At 40.8% G+C, this 20443-nt stretch overlaps 2 protein-coding genes and 1 long non-coding RNA gene across 3 annotated transcripts in view; 1 reads left to right on the top strand and 2 right to left on the bottom strand.

Annotated features, from left to right (window-relative positions):
- Positions 1-20443, top strand: part of LOC109375107 (uncharacterized) — a 45124-nt gene that overhangs the window by 3145 nt on the left and 21536 nt on the right. The gene's annotated exons all lie outside the window — the stretch shown is intronic.
- On the bottom strand, positions 9857-18026 carry TCF24 (transcription factor 24). The gene is made up of 3 exons (XM_019630311.1): positions 17775-18026; positions 16865-17277; positions 9857-14046 (listed from the first exon to the last, which is right to left on the bottom strand). Exons 2-3 carry the CDS (start codon positions 17252-17254, stop codon positions 13933-13935), a joined length of 504 nt encoding a protein of 167 aa, XP_019485856.1. The 5' UTR covers positions 17255-17277; positions 17775-18026; the 3' UTR covers positions 9857-13932.
- The window catches only part of PPP1R42 (protein phosphatase 1 regulatory subunit 42), a 37451-nt gene continuing 36265 nt past the window's right edge, over positions 19258-20443 (bottom strand). The window contains exon 9 of the mRNA XM_019630308.1: positions 19258-19556. Coding sequence (XP_019485853.1) covers positions 19458-19556 — 99 coding nt within the window. The 3' untranslated portion in view covers positions 19258-19457. The remainder of the gene's footprint in view (positions 19557-20443) is intronic.

Below are 20443 nucleotides of genomic sequence, written 5' to 3'. Positions count from 1 at the left end.
TGATGGTGCCAACTTGGGCCAGTGAAGCAGCGTCCTCCACAACTAGACTGAAGAACAAAATGACAGCAACTTGTCTGTTCCCCTTCCCCTAATTCCCCAGCGCTGTTCCGATCCCCCCAATTCCCCAATAAAAATCTTTTTTTTAAAAAAAGACACTATCAAGAGAGTGATAAGACAGCCTATGGAATGGGAGAAAATATTTGCAAAGCAGTATCTGACAAAGGATTAATATACAGAGTATATGAAGTCTCTTACAACTCAACAATGAAAAAACAGACAACTCAGTTAAAAAATGGACAAAGGACATGAAGAGACATTTCTCCAAAGAAGATATACAAATGGCCAATAAACACGTGAAAAAGATGCCCAATATAACTAGACATTAGGGAAATGTAAATCAAAACAGCAATGAGATACTACTTCATACCCATTAGGATGGCTATTATCAAAAAAATCAACAACAAAATAACAGGTGGTGGTAAGAATGTGGAGAAATTGGAACCCTTGTACCACTGCTGTGAGAATGTAAAATGGTGCAGCCAGTGTGGAAAACCTATGGCAGTTCCTCAAAAAGTTAAGTACAGAATTACTTTATGATCTGGAAATTCCACTTCAGGGTATATACCCAAAAGAATTGAAAACAGAGACTCAAAAAGATACTTGTACACCAATGATCAGAGCAACATTAATCGGTATAGCTAAAAGGTAGAAACAGCTCAAATGTCCATGGATGGATGAATGGATAAACAAAAAGTAGTATATACATACAATGGAATATTATTCAGCCTTCAAAAGGAAGGAGATTCTTATATACACAGCATTGTAGACGAACCTTGAAAACATTATGCTAAGTGAAATAAACCAGCAAAAAGGACAAATAGCTTTTGATTCCAATTAGAGGAGATACTTACAATAGGCAAATTCATAGAGGCAGAAAGTAGAACAGTGATTTCAGGAGCTGGGGTGAAGACTGAATGGGGAGTTATTGTTTAATGGGTACAGAGTTTCTGTTTGGGATAATGAAAATGTTCTGGAAATGGATAGTGGTGATAGTTTGTGAATGGACTTAATGCCTCTGAATTATATACTTAAAAATGCTTGAAATGGTAAATTTTATGTTATGTATACTTTACCACAATACAAAGAAAATATATTTTAAAAAGAGAAAAAAGATTCAAGTATTCACATGACTTAGCTAATCTCTTGCTTCTCCTCTCTTACTACACACCTGTCTTCTTGGTCTACTCTTAGTTTTTAGAACATGCCAAATAATTTTCACACCTCAAGACCTTTGTTCTTGCCTGGAATTAGATTTTGGATTGGCTGACTTCTTTCCTTTTTTGATGTCAGCTTCTATGCCAGTTTCTCAGGGAGACCACACTTGCACTGCCTATCTAAAGTGGGCCCACTACAAATCATCTCCCTTTTCGTTTTCTTCATAATCTGTGATTACCTTGTTTGTTTTTAAACTTAGGTACTTTTGCTCCCCTCACTGGAATATACATTATGTGAGAGGAGAGACCTTGTCTGTTTTGTTCACTTTTTTATTCCTGGCACCTAATACTGTCTCTAGGACTTAGTAATATCTATTGTATGAATGAATAAATGAATCATAGATCTGTACGTGTTGATTTGGAATATTTTTCAAGATATATTAACATTGAAAAGCTAGGTGCAGAAGGTCTTCCGTTAAAATCTCATTTTTGGTTAAATAAAAAACATTTATATGATTGTTTATGCAGAGAATATTTTTGAGAAGTTACAAAAGGAACTGTTTACAATACCTGCCTCTAGGGAGTAAAACGTAGGGTTTGTGGGGAAAGTGATATTTTTATATTTTATTGTATACCATTCTCTACTGTTTGGATTTTTGCTATGTGTATGCAATTTTAAAATTAAAGAAAGAATTATTAGAGTAGTGTATTTTATCTTACGACTGCAAAAATGGACCATTTCTAAGATTGGCCCCTTCAGCCCTGACTGGCATTATGAAAAGTGTTGGGTATTCTTCAGAAATGAGCACATCCCTGGGGGTGGCTGGTCTCCACGTTGCTGAACTGAGTTAATGCTGCCAGTTATAAACACACCTGAAACCACATCAAGGGAATAGTTTCATGGTTTAAATCTGATATAGCAGTTTATCAAAAATAACTTTAAAAAATAGCCACTCTTTGCTAGTATAACCAGGATTACCTTAGAAAGTTTATGTGTTTTGTAGGTAGACATACATCTGGATTTAGGGAATATAGTTTCTTATAAGTTTTCAGAACCTGTAGTCTGTACTTACACATGTAAATCTCGATAGTAAATGAATACATTTGTCCTTTGGTTCTTTTTCACATGTAGTGAAAGATTTGGAGAACCTCCGAGCTCCCCTAGATGTTTGCAGCAGAAAATGAGGTTGGAACTGGAAGGAAGTGGGGTATAATAACCATCTGCTTGTGCTTTCTCTTGCTCAAGAATGAGCATGTCAAAATAGAGTTAATGCAAGAGAAATGTAAATGACCCTAGTCATAAATGCATGACTTTTATGTATAAGATCCTTTTACTTGAGGCAAGATTATTTTTAAACATAATATTGACATTAAGATAATCATAGCATTTATGCCTCTCGTCAAGGTTAAAGTTCCAAATCTGTGAAAAATACATTAAATTGTCAGAAAATAGGGCACTGATCTGAATGAAAGTTGATTCTTAAACACTTGAAGCACGTGAACTTTACTGAGATAATTTTGGTGAAAATTACCTAAATTACTTATGATTTCTGCCCGGATCTAAAATAATGAGAGGCTTTAATTGTCAATGTGAGACACTGGGGTTTTCCTTTTCTGTTTAAAAATTTAACTTTTATGTTAAGAGTCAGCCTTGCAAATAACTACTTAAATCCTATGACAAAATCTGAAGGCAATGGAATGTTATTAAAATTATTCAAGCTGACCAATGGGACCTGAGGGCAAGTCTGCTAGGGGACTTCAGGGAAAGTTTTCTTCTTTGATGAAAAGACACATATGGGAAGAAACAGCTCTTCCTTCCTAGATATTATCATCCGTGAAAGAATTCCTGGCATCACCGCTGCCCTCTTGTTAAATGAGGGAGCTTGCCGGAGATGGCAAAGTAGAAAAGGAACCAAGCCACTTAAAGACATTGAATAGTCACCAACTTAACCAGCCAGGGAGCTCCCCATCTTATGCTTCTTGTTATATGAAATTAGACACTTTCTTACTGTTTAAAAAAAAATAAGAATAATTACATAGTTAAGAATGTGGAAATAATTGAAAAATTCAAACTAAGGTTAAATTACGATGTTATTTGTACCTCAGTGATGATCTAATGCAAATCATGTCCTGAAATTAACACCCCATTAAACTTAAACACAGTGTAGATTCTGAACGTTTCTTCGACATTGTCTTCTTGTACACATGCGTGGGAGTTTCTATGTCCAGTGGTATTCTGGTAAACAGGGTCTAAAAACACAAAAACAAACCCCCAAACCTTGATTTGTGGCATTTGCAGATTTCCACAGTGTAAATACTCCTATCACTGCTGATTTCAAGCTACTATTTAACAACTGGCTCACAAAATACCTGAATACTTGAATAATTAACAATTGGCTCTCACAACACACACCATTGTCTCTAGACGCAGAATTGCTGGGTTGAAGGACTGAAAGATAAATACATCTTCATATTTAATGTAGTCAAACTGCTTTCCAAGTGATTGGCTGTACCACATCTTTGTGAAAACTTGATCTTTTGAGAATTTAAATGTTTTTGCCAGCCTGATAAATGTGAAATGACATTGACTGTTATTTTAATTTGCACTTACCATGAGATTGAAAAGATAACTTTACATATGCTTTCTTTTCCTCTTAAATTTTTTTTTTCATGTTTTTAATCATTTGGATTTTCTCTTTTGTAAACCATAGCTTCGCCCAAATTTGAATTGTAGTATTTGTAATTTTAAAAATTGATTTATAGGATGTCTTTACATATTCTGGATACTAATCTTTAGTCACTCAACAGTTACATGCAGTGCAAATAACTTTTCCCAGTCTGTTTGATTTTTCATTATATTTATGGTGTTTTACGTTGTTTGGAATTCTGTCCTCTCCTCTCTGCTTACCAACAGCTCCCTAACCTCTGCATTTTACGCAGTACCCCTGTATTTCTGTGGAAGATTTCTGGCTACCCTTAAATCCAAATCCTTTAATGTGCCTTTCAAGACCCTCCTTGATTTAAAAATTGGGGGAGCTATCGTGCCTATTTTCAGGATTTTTGTGAGGATCCAATGAAATAACATATGTGCATTATCCATCCCCTCCCCCTTGACTTCTTTCTAACAGCATATTCTGCCCAGTTGCTTCTCCCTGTGCCTCGAATGCTCTTCTCGTCCCTCTTGCCTTCTCAGGAAAACCTTCCTTGATCTCTTAAGACTGGGTCGGGTTTCTTCTGTCGGATACTCTTGTTGCTCTCCTGGTAGCCATCCCCAGCCCTCTTCCCTGATAATGAAACCCTACTTTTGTTAGTGTTTTGGACCTAGTGTCCATTTGCCTGCTTCCTGTGGTAGATGCTGGGACTGGCTCACTTAATAGCTATGCCAGAGGCTGAAAAGCTAAGTATTCTGTAGTCCAAGATTCTCTTGCAGGTAGGATTCTGGATTGGGTCCTGCCAGTCAAATGCATTGGTGCAAAATTCCGAATTCTGCAATGAGTTATGTCGGGAGAAAAGCAGGCCACAAGGCATCCAGTTGGCTGACGTATATGCAGCAAAGGCGCAGTGCTTCTGGCCTCAGCCGCTGGGGGCAGAGTCCAGACCCTGGCACAAGTATCAGCTGCCTTGGCAGCCCAGTTCTGTGGGATGACTTTGGAAATTCTTCCTATAAATTCTGCTCAAGTTTCCTTCATCCCAATGATTCTGGAAGTCACTACTACCCTATAATCCTTTCTTTTTCAACTAGCTGGAGCAGATACCTTAACCGAACCCAGGGTGATAAATACACCTCCCTCACACTTGGGGTGACCTGGCCCATGAGAAATAAGTGGAAGCCTTGGTCCCTGAAAATTTTATAAAGCCATCTTACCACTTGTGAATTTTTTTTTACATGAAAGAATAAAGTCCTAATTTATTTAAGCCACTATGCTTGGGTCTTTCTTACTAGCAGCTGAATGCAATTCCTAACTGATATAGTAAGCAATGAACAATGTGTGCCATAGTATTACATAAATATTTGTGGACCAAGTAATGATTGATGAACAAAGGCACTGAAGCATGAAATAGCAGAGTGTGTTTGTGTGTGTGTGTGTGTGTGTGTGTGTGTGTGTGTGTGTGTATTCTACAACTTCAAGTATAGGCATCAAGTAGGAGGTGGCTAAGAGTAAGGGCAGTGATATATTGGGTTGTCGGAAACATCATGACGTATTTTTCTATGTTTTTCGTTGTAAAAATGTGTCATGACTTTTCCGACAACCCAACAGATAGGGGTTTTATAGGCCAAGTTAAGCGGTTAGACATCACCCTTAGATGATAGGAAACCACTGATGCAGTTTGAAAAGGTGTGTTTTATCCTCAGGTTTGCATTTTTGACAGGTTACGTGGGTGCAGCCAATACTGAAGGCAGGGAAAACTGTTCAATCTACCAATTGTGAGGTAAAAAATGATGAATACCTATAATAATTATTCTTATATACATTTGTGAATGTAAGTGTATCTTTAGGGAAATTTTTAAATGTGGAATTGCTAAGTCAGAGTGCGTACACTTAAAATAATGCGAGATACTGCCAAATTGTATTTAAAAGAGCTTACACTCCAACAGTGCAACAGTCCTCTTTTCCCCATCCTCACCAATAATGGGTGTTTTTAATTTGTATTATTTTTTGCACATTCCTCCATTTAATATTACATGAGGGGCTGGGGGAGAGGAAGGCATGAGGATAAAAATTACAGAGTTTTATTTTCATCAAAAACATACACGCTTAAACATTATGGGTCTGGTTAAAGCAAGTTAACTCCAATATGCCAGAAAATTAGTTGTCATCAACTAATTTTAGTCCAATTAACCATTCCCCCCCCCGTTTTATTGAGATATAATTGACATATAACATTGTTTAAAGCATACAATATAATGATTTGACATATGTATGTGTTGGGAAGTGATCACCACAATAAGTTCAGTTGATACTCATCACCTCACATAGTTACAATTTTTTTCTTGTGATGAGAACCTTGAAGATCTACTTTCATAACAACTTTCAGATACACAATACAGTGTTCTTAACTTTAGTCACCATGTTTTACATTACACCCCAAAACTTATAACTGGATAGTTTATATCATACTGATAGGTGAAATATGTTATTTCATTGCTGTTTCAATTTCTGTTTCTTAATCATGAGTGAGTTTGGGTATCTTTTCCTAAAGATATTGGCCATTTGATTTCTTACTATATATTGGGTTTTTGGAAAAGTCATGACGTATTTTTTTCAATGTTTTTTGCAAAAATGCATCGTGACTTTTCCGACAACCCAATAAAGTGGTTATTTGTGCTATTTGCAGAATTTTCTGAGTTGCTAGTCTTTAAATTCTGAGGGCCAATTTTATATAAAGGAAATTACTGTGGCTATCATTATGTTCTGAATTTATTTTGCTATCTTGCTTTTTGTCTTTTTACCTGGTTTGTGATTTTTTCTTTTGTTCTATGAATTTATTTTTGTGTAGTCAAAATGACCCCTCTTTTCCTTTGTGGCTTCTTGGGTTTTTTTGTGCTTCACCTTGACACCTTTAATTCTTCATCTAATAGCGGTAACCAGCCAGACAAGACATGCCCGACTTGCACTGAGCTGCCTACCAGCATTTTCTCAGCTATTATTTCTCATCAACTTTGTGAGCTGAGGGGAAGAGGGCGAAAAGGCAAGGGCAATTTTTTGAGGGCAAACCCTAAGACAAATGCTTATCACAGTGAGAGAGACCTGCAGCAAAGGAGGCTGTTTTCCCACCAGACTGGGGGTAGCAAACTGAAGTGCCTGAAGCACCCAGGCCAGCTAACTGGACAGGCAGCTTTGTAGAGCAGATAGGAAGCACCCTCAGAGCCAGACTGCTTGAGTTTGAATGTGGCTCTGCCATGAGTAAAGTGGACAAGCCTGGGCAAGCTTTTTACACTCTGTGAATTTTCCTAATCCATTTGCAAAGGTCCACGAATGTCCTCAGCATCTTCACAATCACTCATTTAGGTGTGTTCAAAACTATAAGGTAAAAAACTCCCCCAAAAAACTGGAATACTGAACAATTAAGTTGTAAATTGCAGATGGTCAATCTCGATGGTATAAGTAGGTTAAGTGCAGATAGTCGATCTCGATGGTGTAAATACATTAAAATGTCCACACCACGACTCAAATGTGAGGAAAATAAAGTAGCTTTTTTCATGTCCTATATCCAATCTTGTCTTGTTCTGGAATCCCTACCCTTGAAGAGGAAAAACATCTGCCAGACAGGCAGACTGTTAAATATGCAGCCAAGTGGAAGCTGAAACTCGATCAGGGCTGTTTCCCCTCTCCACGGGCTTCCTACCTGCCCTTGCCCTTGGATCCCTGGTTAGCTGTACGGAGAAGTTATGTATCTAAGGAGGTGGCGGGGAACCGCAGGCTCCCATGCCTCCCGTCCTCTGGATCTAGACCTGACTGACGGAGTGTGTATTACTTCATGTTGTGTTGGTGTACTGCTGAGGCCCTGAGTCGAGCTTACAGCCTCCTGTTCTGAGGGGCCCCCTATTCTCCCATCTCCCTGATTCCTGGCAGCGTGGCCTGGGTACTGTCAGCGGCTTGTGCCCCTGGCTGCAATGTGCCCCCTGCCCTCAGGCTCTGCCCTCGGCCATTGCCTGTCACGCCCTGTCCCTGTGGCTCTGGGTGGAACCAGGGCTCCTCTGAGAGTCTGCATCCTCCCAGGCTTTGTCTAGAGGAGTGAGGCAAGGCCAGCCATGTCTCCATTGCTTTGCTGCCTCACACTTCCCCACTCCACCAAGGCAGATGACAGCCATGCCTGCACTGCGGCCATTGTCCCTGCCTGCCCCTTGGCCGGACTCTCCCCTCACTCTGTTACCACTTAGAGTAAACCTCTATCTGTAGACCTCCGATCTTCTCTCATATACCTAGAAGGCACCATTTGGAATTTAGAATTCCATTTTCTCTCTTAATGAAGTTTCAATTTTAGGTTCAGTATCTTGCTAGCGAGTCTTAAGTCAGTTTTGTAACTTCAAAGGTGTACAATGACTTCATTCTAGAAGGATTCTCCCCTTACCCCGAGGCCCATAACTCAGTGAGTACGGGAGGCTGCAGGCTACTAAATCAGGTTAGTAACTTAAAATATAGATGCTCCCCTCTTCTTGGTAAGCTACTGCATGCCCTAAGGAAATTTATTCACATGGGTGTTCCCCAGCCCATCCCCTATAAGGAAGTGGGGTTTAGGTCTCTCTGGAATCTGTTTCTTTTTCCACCCCTTCTTGCATCCCTGTGCCCCACGTCCTCAAGCTTGACTGAAGGCAGATGAGTATCAGGCTCTCACCTCCCACCATTCACCCCCCATAATTCATTTCTGCAGGAAGCTCTGCTTCCTTTCAACAAAGGAAGAGAGGGCACTCATGTAATCAAAGTGTGTATCCCAGAGTGGCCGTAAGCCTGGGGTGGGGGTGGGGGTGCGGGCGGAGGGGGGGGGTGTTGCATGGTTGGGGAAAAGAGGAAGACCAGCACTTATTGTTTAGGGTGACAAGTTTCTGTCTTGGATCAAGCCATTCCCACTCTAGACATTGTCCAGCCTCTGGCCTTGGCTGACAGGAGAGGGAAATAGAGCTACCTGGGCCTAGTATTTCCTGAGCCCCAGTGAGTCACAGCTCTCTGGACTTCTCAGGCCAGATGTGGTCCTGCATGAGCGGCGTCTTTTCTTGTTCTGGTCTTGTCCTGAAGTCAGGTCTCCTTTTCAAGGCTGTCTCTCCTCTGTGTCCCAGACTATCACACTTATAGCCTGATTTGGCACTGGTGGAACTGGAGGATCTGGAAATAGCTTCCCACTTCCCACCTTCTTCCGTCTCCCAACTCTCCTGTTCCTACCATTGCACGCCACTTTTTTTTTCACTTGCTTGTAGCCTACCTTTCAAGATGACTCTGGTATAAAGTCTTACAGTCAGTGAGAGGCACAGATGTGCTGCATAGGGTAGAAACAATCTTACACAGGCTTTTTTTTTTTAATACAAGTTAATTTTTTAAAAAAAATTGACCCACATGATACCCATCTATGTAAAGTATTAAGATGCCTTACAATAGCACACATTTAGAATTTTTAAATCAAATGATTTCAGAACTTATTTGAAAACAAGAATGTTTAAAATCAATTCTTGCTTAGACCTCACATTGTTTTAAATGCCCCCCAGTTTCCAATGACCATAAAAACGGAGACCAGTGATTTAAGTCCATCCCCAGTGCTCCCTGGGGACATATTTCTGAGTCCTGAGAGGGCAGAAATGCATGAGTTTCTTCAGTAACATTCACATGCACAGGAAATGACTATTGACATAATCTTTAAGCCTAATAGTTAAGATTATTTTTCAGTTTATAATTTAAAAGCTTCTGACAGCTAAATGCTATGGTATAATTTATAATGAAAGAGTTTGAGTGATGGAGGTAGATTTCACTGAGCGAGTTTCTCTTATGAGTTGAAACTAAGACTTGTGTAAACATAGGAAGGGAAGCGTTTCCCGGGTTTCTGTAGTTAGGCAAGAATACTTAATGTCCCTCAGTCCCCACTGTGCCTCAGTACCATCTGGGCCGCGCTCAAAGTTCACGGAAGCAAATCTATAGGATTTAAGGGGCATTTATTGTTTTCATTAACATAGTCATATATAAGACCACCAGCTACCAGTATGTAACAAAACAAAAGTACATATTAATTTCTCTAAGATACACAATTGTATAACATTTCCCTAGCGCTCCTTTGAAAACTTCGGATCTTAGTTTTTAGATATTTTTAACATTACAATAACAACAAAAATAAAATTAAAAAATCAAGAGTGTGTACCGTAAAGACAGCAGTAGTACACTACTAGATGTCAGTCATCTGGGAAACTGTAGATATCACATCCTCCAGCAATGATTATAAAAAAAAAAAAAAGGATTTTGTCATCAGATAAACACAGATGTGCCTGCGTTAGAAGAGTCAAAGTTCATAGCTTTTCAAATAAAATACATGATCGATATAATCTGCAATAGCTTTCGGAAAGAGCCTTTAGATTAAGCCATCTTTTCAAAATATCTAATATGTAAATTTGGATCAAGGCAATCCGTTTGATTTATAATTTCTTCTCCCTGCCAGCTAAGAACAATACAGTTTACGTAGAGTCAACAAGCAACTTGTCTTATAATGATGCCAAATAACTCATGTGTTGATTTCTAAGGGAATCATGTTGGCCACTGCTTATTTGGCTTATTTCCTCAGAATGGCACTATGACATACTGAGGCCTAAAGAAATGGTTAAATATTGTGCTGGAAAATATATATAGGGTTACCTCTCCCCACTCAAAAAAAAAATAGACCTTACTAGAACCTGAATACTTTCATTTTAATTGATAATAACTGGTAGTTGCATTCATGAATATAAAATGGGGCCCTTGGAGAGACAGGGAAATTATTGAATAATTTACCTAAAAAGCAATTTCAACGGAAATAATTACTGTGCATTTCAATAATGTCAATTAACATTTACTTTATTTTCGCACAGTTTCTAAGTGTAAATAAAATTTCCATGAATAGATAAGAAAATCACTGTTAGGGATATCTGTAAATCTGCAGATTAAAGTAGTTGGGTCAAAAAAAGCCTTCTAAAAATGCAGAGTTCTTATTTACCAAATAACATGTGGATAGATAGCCGCACCTTTACTCTATCCCAACCACCAATCTCCACTGTAGGACTTTCATTTTCTACTTCATTCCTTTTACTACTAATTTTATTTTTTAAAACACATGTGCATATACTTTTAATATAGCTTTATTGATGTAAAATTGGTGTACAATAAACTGTTTTTATAATCAGAGAAATCAACAATATTTTAAGTTTGTTGAAAATATCCCTAAAAAGGCATTCCCTTATCCCCCAAAATTATCATTATAGAGGAATTTAAATGTATATGATATCACTGAGAATGCTGAGTAAACTGACAAATTTAACTGAGGATCTCCCTTGCAGATTATAGGATAATATTGGGTTGTCGGAAAAGTCATGACGCATTTTTGCAACGAAAAACATAGAAAAAATACATCATGACTTTTCCGACAGCCCAATATTATGATCCAAATATACCCCCTCCCCAGTCTTAATATTATATATACTCCATTAAGGACAGCCTGGTGAAGAAGCTATTGCCAAGTAGATATCTACTAGAAAGATTTTCAAATTTACCTTTAGTATTTGTTAAATATTCATAGAGACAGATGCAAATTTAACAGACTAAATTTTCAAATTAGTACTTTATTTAACTTTAGTAACACCCTTTCTATTGACCATGCACCATTAATTAAAACAGCATGCTCCCTTGAAACTTTGGGTGAAAATATGCAATTTCTCCTCTGAGATTTTCCAACCTACCAAAAGCTGTTAGCATATTTAGCAATTTACTAAAATGCTTTGAAGACCTATGGCAGAAATATCCTTCTTTGGCATTAAAACCTTTGTATAATAAATGGACAAGAAGAAATAAAAAGTAATACTGTGAAAGGCAAAACTTAACTATGTGTTTAACAGGATGATTTTAAAAAGTCTGATAATTCAGTAAGTCATAATTTTTCCCCAATTAAATGTTTTAAAAACTGCAGCCAAATAGATTATTAGCAAGAAAGCCATTTTTATGAAATTCTTGCTATCAAATTTAGTGTTTATATAAAGTTCATTTTCTGGTGTCTTTAAAGAAGTTTTGATGTCATTCCTTAAAAGATGATTTATTCTTAGCTCTTTTTATGCCAATAACTTACTATAGTGAATGGCTGAATCCATCTCATTTTACCTTTTATCCTTTTCAATGTTATATGAGTAAACATATTCACAAATGTTTAACTATACAAACATTTTTGCTCCATATTAATATGTACAAAGCTTTTATTATATATCTTTTCTTTTAAAGACATGCTTCCATCACATTACAAGGAGATATTCACATTAAAATAATAACAATTACAGTCAGATATGAGCCAAAAACATGGTCATGTTCAGCTGAATCAACTAAATGATGATTTTATTTCTTTATTTTTAACTGAATGATAGTTTTGTTTAGTTACTTATTTTTTTTTAACTGAGTGATCGTTTTTGTCTTTAAACGCTCTTTTACTTCATTTCACTGCCAAAACCTGGAAGGAAACTGAGGTGGGGAGAAAATAAAGTGGCGGTTCAAATGCTGTATTAATTCAACCACGTCCATTAATATGCCTTTCTATTTGCTAATCTTGGATGAGATTCAGCACCTTTAAAACTGGGTTTTTGAGAAATAACTGAGCTTTATAGTTGGAAAGTGGAATAGTAGACTAAGGAGAAAAACAAGAAAGGGAGAGAAAAGGGAATCTAAGTCAGCAGAGACATGACAGAAGAGACAGATGATTTTTTTTTTCCAGGTGTCTCTACTGCACCCTGTTGCTCTGAGGTTCAGAGTGTTCCCTGAACAACATCTCTGCTTCATGGCTGTGACCCCCAGCTCCTGTTGAAAAATGAAACCACTGGTGCAATCAGGCAGAACAGCTGCTGCCCGGGTACCTGATGGGCAGCGTGGTGGGAGAGGCCCATAGCACAGGGCCCTCCCTGATTGTAGGTTCAAAGTAGGGCAAGTTCGGAGGGATGGGGTGGTGGGGGGTGGAGGAGGATATGCTCTGGCTTGATGTATCTCAGGATGGTCACTCTGCGTCCTCAGATGCTCTCAAAGTAAAGATCAGTGCCAGAATTCCCAAATCAAACAGGATATCTCTCCCATTTCATATAGATTGTGAACAGCAATTGATGAAGGGAGAAGGAGCCTAGCCAAATCTGTGGCTGTGAGGGTCACCGGGGCTCACTTGGCGCTCACCTGAGGCCTCCAACAGGCCCAAACATGCTCCTCTCTTTAGGGTGGCTGTAGCTGTACCTGCTTGCCTAGTCCAGGACCTGAAAGAAAGTGCCTGGGAAGGAGGGTGATGAACCCTGCTGCCCAGTGACACCCATCTGTTCACACTGGGCTGCAGGGATTCCCAATGCCTTCCACGATTTTGAAATATAATTAGATATTTATTATAGTAATCCTCTAGGAAGGTGGCCAAGCCTGGTCCTATGAAGCAAACCATTTCTGATACTCTGAGCAAGTTTTCTAAGAGAAAAAGAACTAGTTATGGAAGTTACTGCATCATCATATTACCTCGTCTTTTCAAACATACTCAGCTAAGTCTGAATAAATGAATAAATGATCTCACAACTGCCAACTGAAATGGCTTCTTCGACTAACTTTAAGCATAGACTGATCTTCACAAAAATGAAATACTAGTGTATTACACAGCTTTTATTTTTTTTAAGTAGAAAGACTATCAGTAGATATTAGCTTTTCAGTTTGTAATAAATATGCTAAGAAAGTATGTGCATTCTGTAAATACGTAGTTTTTTGCTTTTGCGTGTCTTTCCTTGTTTCTAGTAGTATTTCCTGCACCATGTAGTAACGACTATCTCTTACACTGAACAGATGAGCTGTGTGTTTTATGCAAGACTGGTTATTTCATTCCACATCTATTTAGATTATACTGACAAATCTGAACATCCAACTATGGACTCGTGTAAATGTTCGGAAATGATGTTTGTGATGTCTGATGTAATAAATACAGAATTATTTCACACTATTTAAAAACAATAGACACCACTCTCTTCCAGCCCCATCAGGGGAGAGAGAGCCTAAGGCTGTGAGTCTGTTGGAGCAGTGCCATGATTTGCTTTTTCTCCAGAGACGGAATGCTTCAGAAACTGACCGGTAGCACCAATGTACAATCTTGATCGCATGGGCCATTTCTGAAAAAGAATAAACAAGTCCAAAAGTTAGTAACTATGACAGATAAAACATAATCAATAATAATAATAATAATAATAATAATAATAATAATAATAATATAGCAATAATAGTAATTCCAAATATTGCAATGCAAATGCAATATTATGTAGCCAGTAGCAATTGTAATTATGAAGTCTAAGGGACAACATGAAAAAATGTTTATTAATGCTAACAATAAAAGTAAGAACATACCCAGACTTTGATTATAATTATATAAAATAATATGTGTACATGTGGACAAGAAATCATGGAGACTATACTTAAGTATAGGAAAATATATCTACTGACAATGTTTTAATTTCAAACTAAAACCTAAAACGAGAGCCTAAAGTAAGATCCCTGGCTTTAAAGATATTTTTTAAAGTTATACCTGGTAAGTATTATGTGTCTGCACTTGTCAAAGAACTACAATGAAAAGTGACTAATTCAGCTAGCTAAACGCAGTATCTGGAGGTTGCAAATGTTACAATGTTTGGTATTGTAGAGATAGAGCATCCAGATTAAATGTCTGGATGCACTGGCATCACACAGCTCTAGCTTTTCAGTAATCATCGTTTGTATTCTGATTGTGACTTTTCTAAATTCACTTTTAAAATGAACAGCTTCTCAAACAATATCATTTATTACCAAATAGCTATAGTGATGAAAAAAAAATTTACTAAGTACCTCTTTCAGAATGGACCTTTCTTGTTTTTGGAGGGGGAGTATCATATAATCAGTTTAGTTCTAAGGTCCTTGAAATATTAAGGATTACAATACCTTTTAGTTACCCAAAAAGCACAATAATCAGAATATTTCTATTTGGATGAAGTTAATGAAAGATAGAGTTAATATTTAAGCATTTTGGTAGTGTCTGTAAAATAATATGTTACAGGTGGTTTTAATTATGTATATAAAATCTCTTTCCTTTGAACCCCCACAGCACATGATTATAGCTCTCTTTTGGCCCATATGATATTCTCCCTTATGTGTTTTCATCTCTATTATATGTTCATTTAGGGCAGGGATTGAGTCTTACCCTTAACTGTATTCACTCTGCTAACACAGTGCTCTGCACATAGTAGGCACTTAGAAAATGATTTTAAAACAGATTAGTCACTTGTTCAACCATCATCAATTTCACAAAGGGGTAATCTTTGGCCTTGTTTCATTATTCCTAGAGTTGTCTTTTAAAATTAAAATAATTGATCCAGAGGACAAATGAGATTTAATTTTTCTTAAAAGAGTAATGGGACTACAAAAATATTTGGTACATGAATCAAGTGCAAAAAAAACCCACCTCTTGTTAAGCTTATTGTTACATGAAAATTATGGTTCTCACATTACTCATTCAAAAAAGTACTGCAGATACTAAGGTAAAAAACTTGATTTCTTCATCTGAAATATATCTTCCACAAAGACGCATTTAACAGGTGCTTTTTGTCTTAAAGTGTACTTAATGTTAAAAAAAAACTTTCTTAGAGAATATGGGAAATATCAAGTCAAAAGAAATCTAATATTAATGATATAATTGAATAGAAATCTAAGGCACACTGAAATCAAAACCCCTTAATGAATGACTTTTCAGCTGAGATTGTTATATAATACATGAATGGAATGGGGTCTATCATAATTATAAATAAATGATATTTCACATTTTTATAGTTAATATTTGAAATAGTTTGAGTCTATCATTTTGATTATATTTTGCAAAGTAAATTTTGTTAAACCTCACCGCAGAATTTTAAGTTCAGTTAATATTAGAGCATGTAATTTACCACATTTGAATAATGATTATCAATAATTTACTGAGCACTAAATACTTAAGGCTAAGTCCTAATTGTGTGTGTGTGTGTGTCTGAAAATGCTTTAGAATAGTGGAAACAAAATTTAAAAATTTAGGTTTAGAAAATATAGGGACGATGACGCATTTTGAACAGAAAGCCAGATCAATGTAGGATTTGAAACAGCCAAGTCTAGAAGAAAAAGACAATGCAGAATCTAAATACTGCATTATAGATAATAAATCATAATCATATATACCATAGTAAATGAAAACCCTGACCATTCTACCTATATGTAATGTAAAAAAATTACAGAAAACGGATTTTCTTGCCTAATTGTGTACATTACATAATTTGAATATATATTTAATCAGCTCAACATACATGCCAAACTACTTGTAAAAATTACATAAACACATTATAGTTTTTCTAACACTCTTGGTGGCTGTCTAATCCATGACCTTTATTAAACGGACTGAAAATTTACTCTGTGGGGATGCAGAACAATCTCATTTTGTTCTCACCAGATTTACAAAAAATTTTCCTTTGGTTTCCTAGGGACAGATTCCTCAGGGACAGATAATTCCATTACCCCATATTTCATGAATACTTAGCATTGAAACTTTTCAAACATCTGATAAAAAACACAATGGAAGTGCAATTATGTAAATTAAAAACACTTTAAAGGCTCATAAATGTAACTGAGACTAAAAATTACCCATTACCTCACCAGGCACCCCCAAGAAACCGCTCACCTGAGAAGGGCATCCTGTAGGTTGCATCCTGTAAGGTGCGTGAGGCATCCCTACCCCGAACCCGGGTGTAAACCCACTACCTTCTAATGGTTAAGCAGCAGCCTTCTGCAGACCTCTCCGCCCGAAGTCGCTCTGCCTGTCTGTTCCCCGCCTGCCCCCGAGAGGAGAGCTCGGTGGCATCTACCTAGGCGCTGGCAGATCGGGCAAGTCAAGGTGCCCCGTTGCTCGCCCCGGCTCCGCCGTGCGCCCTGCCCTCTTACTTTGACAGGGTGCAGGTAGCCGTCGCCGCGCAGGGCGCCCAGCCCGGAGTCCGCCGGCGCCTCGGCGTCGTCCTGCAGGCTGCGGGTGAGGTGCGCGATGTAGGTGGTGGCCAGCAGCAGCACGTCCAGCTTGGACAGCTTGGTGTCGGGCGGCACGGACGGCAGCGTGCGCTGCAGCTCCAGGAAGGCGTGCCGCAGGGTCTGCACGCGGCTGCGCTCCCGCGCCGCGTTCGCGGCCGCCGGCCGCCCTCCCCCGGAGCGCGCCCCGCCGCCCGGGCCCGCCGGCCCCGGCCCGGTCCTCCCCGGGCTCGAGTCGCGGGCGACAGAGGGCGCGGGCGCGGGTTCGCGGCTGGCGATCAGGGGGCTGCACGCCGGGCTGCAGCGGTCCATCGCGACTTCCCGCGCCGCGCGCCCTGCGAAGGAGCGAAAGCGCGGTGAGGCCCCGGGCGCCGGACGGGCTTACCCGGGGAGGTGCAGGACGGGGCTCCGGGTGATCTCAGGGAGGGGTCTCTTTCGCTTTAATTGGGGCGTGTCTGCCTCCCCGCATCTGGGGAGACTTTGGGGTCGGAGAGTCCCCGGGCTCTTTGGAAGGCTGGGGGAGTGGTGCCGGCGTCGCTTTTCACGCACGAATGAAACGAAAAAGGCTGCTCAACCGGGGAAGAAAGGTCTCGGCAGCGCAGCTCGCGTTCAGAACTTGCGCGCGCTTCTGGAACGTTCTCCCGCTAAGCCACGGACGCTGCGGGTCCCTGCCGCGGAGGGCTCGGGCGACGGCCGCCGCCCTCGCACCGTTCGCTCCCGATGCCCGGGACCCCGAGTGGGGGACCCCTGGTCTCACCTCCAACTAAGGCACCGGCTGCCCTCCAGGTGCGAGGACGGCGCGGCGCGGCGGGGATCGGAACGGGGCCCTTACCTTTCCTGGAGCGGCTGTGCGGGGCTCTGCTCCGCGGCGCGAGCGGGCAGGGACAGTCGGGCCGTGTCTTCGTGGCCAGGGCCGCGCCGGTCACTCCATCCTCATCCAGCCGAAACAGGCGGCCGCTTCCAGCCCTGGCTGGGCGCGCCTTTTATGAGGGCGCCCCCGAGGCCAAGCTCGGTGTCAGGCCGCGAAAGCGGGACCGCGGAGACCCGCGCTCACCTGAGGCGTCGTTCCGGGGACGGCGTCCAGACCCAGCCGCCCCCTCCGCCGCGGGAGAGTCATTAATCAAACCGTCCGGCAGGGCGGGGCCAGAGGGGGCGGGCCGTGCCGCTGGCCCCGCCCCCCGCGTCCGAGCGCTCCGGTAGCGGGACTCCCAGCGCACCGCGTCCCGCGCCGGCGAGCTTGGGGGCGCGCGGGGCCAGAGCCCGGCGCTGCGCTGGCGGCCCCCAGCGCGGCTTCGCGAGTCACCGGCCTGAGCCCGGCGCCCTCCAGGCCGGCGCCGAGTTGAGGCGGCGCGCCGCGGTTTTGGGGAGCGTGCTTTTCACTTTCCGCGAGGCAGTGTGGAGTGCGCCGCGCCGCCGCGCTAGCCTTTAATTTCACCCCAGGTAAATGTTTCACGTCGTCCTCATTGCTTACAGCGGTAGTCCCTCCACCTCGGTGCTCCGTGACCAGCTCGGGAGCCGCTCAGAGAGAAGCTGCCCTTCCCTCGGATGCTCCCACGGTCGCTGGTACTAAGTTTAGGAAGTTCCCCCACCGCGGGACATCGCTTCTCCCGCGGGGCGCGCGCCCCGGCCGGCCGCCTCCGTTGTCCCCGCGGGGCCTCCGCTCTGTGTCATGATTTGGACTTAAAATTCGTCCTGGCCCGTCCTCCTGCGAGGAACGGACGGAGGTGTCTTGCGCTTGGGGACCCGCGGGAAGCGTGGCTGTGCGGTGAGGGTCTCTGTCCAAGGCTCCTGTAGGACGCCGGCGCCGCGCGCGACGTGGGTTCGGAGCCCGCCCGGGGAGCGCGGGGCCCGCGGCGCCCCCAGCCTGCAGCGGCCCCGCGCGACTTGGACCCCTCACCTTCAGAGGCGAGTCTGAGGGGACGCACAAGGTTTTCTAGCAACTAATGAGTATATGCTTGAAACACTGCCTACAATTCGAAGAGCGGGACGTCTAAAAATCTTGAGGGTCAAGACTATCAAATTTACATGATCGTTCATGAATCTGTTCTTGTGTGTGGGAGATCTAATTTCATGCTTGACAACAGATTTTTAAATTGGAACGACCAAGCAGTACATAGTAATGGTGACATTTGTATTTGAATATGTCGTATTAGAGTGAATCAGAATAATCCTCGACTTTCATGTCAATTCCTATTCAATCACTGTAATTAGATTTACACTTAAGAAAGGAGCACACCAAAACACCAATGGGTCAAAAAAAAGATTACTTTGTTTTAATGAATGAGAAAGCACATCTTCATTTCCCCAGTAGATTATATGTAATGAGGATTAAAGTAATTGGAAAGCAGTGTTTCAGACTCAATAAAGAACAAATCAAACAAGAACTTAAAAGGTTTTTCTCATAGAAAGAGATACCATAAAGCTACAAACCACAAAAGATGATGTTACCTAGTTCTATTAAGGTAGAAAAATCAAATGTTTCAGATCACTTAAGGCTGAATTGACTCGGTTTTTGTTACAGATTTTCTTTTACTTTTGGGTTATGGAGAAGGTGAGTTTCGTGTACTTCGTTTTTTGTCACTAAGCTTTCAGATTCTTCAAAGAGATTCCTGTACTAATAGAGAAAAAAACAAACCAGCGTTAAATTATTTCAAGAATGAAAGTTATCCAAAACAGGTAGAACACAGAATCTAGGACACAATAACCAGGCTAATGATTAGTCACCAAACTGTGTGAATCTTCTCAGGGTTTAAAGGAAGCAGAAACATAAAGATTCCTGCCTCTGGGACAGGGAAGAATGGGAAAATCTATGAGTTGGGAGAGGTATGGAATAAGAATATTGGAAGAAGGTGAGCCAGGACTAGGGTGAGGCAAATTAGGTGCCTAGAGATCCTTAAATTTTGCATCTTTGACATCTCACATCCTCACCTTAGCCTAGCCTGCTAGAGTCTGAAATTGCTGCCACAGGTGGGGTGGAGGTGGGGCACAGCTGGGGCTCTTCTCTGCTAACAATGGCTGGCTAGTGGCCAACTGTGTTTCCCAACAGGTCAGGAAGAAAGGACTGATGTAACAAGTCCAACCACTGCAAGCTTGTCCTATCTGCTGCCTCTCCAAGCAGCAGCCTCTCTGAATTCTCTAACGATTCTAGATTAGTCCTAATTCCTGCAAGAAGCCAGTATTTGCAGTAAAATTCAAAATAGATGAAAATTACGTAAATTAATGACGGATAAGCTTATTTAACTCTTTATATGTGCTAAGTGCTTTACAAAAAAGTACTTTATTTTCCAGTTAGTCTTTACAAAAGCACTTTGAGGATTTTACATTTTACAGTTGAGAAAGGGAAGCTCAGAGGGATTAAGTAACTTGTCCATGGTCACACAGCTAGTAAGTGGCAGACAGGATGTAAGCCAGGCAGACTGATCCTAACACTTGTGTTTTTCACCATACTACTCTATTTAATATTTGTAGATTTCTTCATTATCTGCAAAACATTTTTTTAAT

Source organism: Hipposideros armiger, unplaced genomic scaffold, assembly GCF_001890085.2.
Source record: "Hipposideros armiger isolate ML-2016 unplaced genomic scaffold, ASM189008v1 scaffold_900, whole genome shotgun sequence".
Classification (NCBI taxonomy): Eukaryota; Metazoa; Chordata; class Mammalia; order Chiroptera; family Hipposideridae; genus Hipposideros; species Hipposideros armiger.
This window is presented reverse-complemented; position numbering and strand designations above follow the sequence as displayed.

Bases quoted from the DNA above. Each gene is read 5' to 3' on its own strand.
- TCF24 (XM_019630311.1), bottom strand. From the start codon at position 17,254: ATGGACCGCTGCAGCCCGGCGTGCAGCCCCCTGATCGCCAGCCGCGAA. The intron at 14,047-16,864 runs GTAAGAGGGCAG...ATTCTTTTTCAG, and splicing joins GCTACCTGCACCCTGTCAAA to AAATGGCCCATGCGATCAAG.